The sequence below is a fragment of the Belonocnema kinseyi genome, chromosome 2, assembly GCF_010883055.1.
Source record: "Belonocnema kinseyi isolate 2016_QV_RU_SX_M_011 chromosome 2, B_treatae_v1, whole genome shotgun sequence".
NCBI classification, from domain to species: Eukaryota; Metazoa; Arthropoda; class Insecta; order Hymenoptera; family Cynipidae; genus Belonocnema; species Belonocnema kinseyi.
In genome coordinates this window covers 46,065,193-46,067,500 of record NC_046658.1, presented here as the reverse complement: position 1 = coordinate 46,067,500, position 2,308 = coordinate 46,065,193, and the positions used below count along the sequence as shown (strand labels likewise).

At 36.4% G+C, this 2,308-nt stretch overlaps 1 protein-coding gene across 1 annotated transcript in view; it reads right to left on the bottom strand.

Annotated features, from left to right (window-relative positions):
- LOC117167342 (fumarylacetoacetate hydrolase domain-containing protein 2A) overlaps positions 1-466 on the bottom strand; it is a 53,658-nt gene extending 53,192 nt beyond the window's left edge. The window contains exon 1 of the mRNA XM_033352202.1: positions 222-466. Within this exon, the coding sequence (XP_033208093.1) occupies positions 222-226 (5 nt within the window). The 5' untranslated portion in view covers positions 227-466. The remainder of the gene's footprint in view (positions 1-221) is intronic.
- Between the last annotated feature and the right edge of the window lie 1,842 nt (positions 467-2,308).

Genomic DNA, 2,308 nt, shown 5'->3' with positions numbered 1-2,308 from the left:
ATAAATAAATATAAGGTCATTCAATTATTAACTTTTTACTTAGCTTAATTTTATTTCTCTCTATTGAAAAAATATGTTTGTTTGAAAGCCTTTCTTTTCTTCATATTTCTATGATAAGATGTTAACTTACGTTCATGTATTAATTTAATCTAGAGTTTTTTTGTATTTGAATACAATTGTTTAAGTATAAAATTAATGTAGCCATGAATAAAAATCATTACCTCATATCGATTTTTGTATTCACAAAATAGATTCTCGCAGAACTTTGAACAGCCAAACAAGTTCTCTCCTTTATAGAATCTGGTTGTCTGATGATTAAAATTCTTATCTTTTAACAGTGCCGTAACGAGCACCGTTCACACCAACAATAAGTTGTGCACACAATCTTAAAAATGATACAATAAAGTGGCCGCAAAACTTAATTTACAAAATCCCCTGATATAATGGAACCTTGGATCGCTTTGAGCATGTTTCCGAGGAATCCAAACGTAAACAGTCGGTGGCGTGTGAGTATCCGCGCACTGCCCCTTTGGCCTTACGCTACTGGTGTTTCACACATTGTTGAGCAGTTAGTGAGCACTGCCTCGCTTGCTCCGCATACTACGATTTTCCGAGGCCACACGAGGCTAGCAGTTCTATGAACAACTTTACATGAGGTTGCTTACCTTCAGGCCCCAGTGTAAATTACCCTGCATTTTCAACAGTTGAATTTTTAACAAAATTATTAAATCTTGAACAAAACATGTAGTTGAGTTTGGTAACTATGCACTTTAATGTATATGCATTCCCAATTTTTTTATTTTTATGGAAAAGATTTTCGTATAATTTACTTAAATTAAAAGAGAATATGGCATTTATTTAACTCGAAAAACAAGAATAAAATCTTTAGTCGTTAAATTTTGATTCCACACTGATTCATTCTGCAGTCATTACACCGCACAGTTCGTTTTAAAGTGAAGCTAATATAAACAAAGATAATCGTCGATTGTAAGGAACTTGTAATAATTTGGGAAATCTAGCATAGAAGAGTATGGAAAGTCAGTTTTAGCTTGCCGCTATCCTTTGAACCCCCTCTACAAAATATTGCAGGACCGGTCTAGGTGACATTACAGTGGGCAAAAAAATTAATGTGACGTCTTTGGGACATCCCTAAGATGTCTTTTATAACATGTCTTTTGGACATCCTAGGGATGCTCTTAATACGTCTAATGTTAGTACGAAAGACGTCCCGAGAACTTCCATGTATTTAAGACATCTTTAGGTCATCTTTAGGACATTGGACGTCTTAAAGACGTTGATTGGGCTAAAATAGGACGTCCTAGGAAGGTCTCAAGGACGTTCTTGCGATTTTCATAGTTTTGTGCCCAATATGATGTAGCTTAAGGGTTGTTGACCAATGTTGTACCATCTTGGAAACTCTCTAAAAAAGGAAAGAATACCTGCAAGATTAAACAGTACAGTGGCGTAGCCAGGGGGGCTTGGAGCTCAAGCCCCCCCCCCTCGAAACTAAGTATTTTCATTATTCAATTCCCTTTTCCCCCACTCTTTGCCTGTACATAAACCCGAAGCCCCCTTTCAAAAAAAATCAAAGCCCCCCACGAAAAAAAATCTGGCTACGCCGCTGAAACAGTGCCAAAGTTAAATCATTCCTTTCACCCTGTTACAAATTGGCGGTTCTGTCAGGATAAGTCTTCCGCGAGATATCAAAAGAAGCCTATCATTATGAGGAATCTTGCAATTCGGAATTCTACGGAATTCATCAAGCTTTGAGACATAAAATATTTCCACAGAAATCCGAAAAAGTGGAAAAGGGAGAATTCCACGTAATTGAAAAATATCCGGGAAAATTCGGAAAGCCTGTTAAAACACGAAAAGTAAGAAACTACAGTTAAAACTAGTTGGTAAACTTATTTTTCTGAAATTCGCAAGAGGCTGAAAATGAGGCTTGCAATCAGCGAAAGGTCGCCAAAGAAATATGTTAAACGGATGTTTGTGGTTTTAGATTTTAATATTAATTGACCTATTTATTAGGCTCGCGACGGTACTCATGTTCAGGAGTGCACACTTCCTCCGCCACCGGGGTAGCGACAGGGTATTATCTTATTAAAAAAACGCTTTTTCTTTATTTTTACTTAAAATCGTGAATTGTTTAGTATTATTATCAGTGAAATCTACATTTTTCAGTCCATCTCACTCAAACCCACATTTGTGGGTCCGGATGCAATAAGGGCACATAAAATTTTTTCGTGCGAAAACGAAGTCCCCTGGAGGCTTTAGAAAAAATTTTCAAATTTTAATTTTCAAAAGA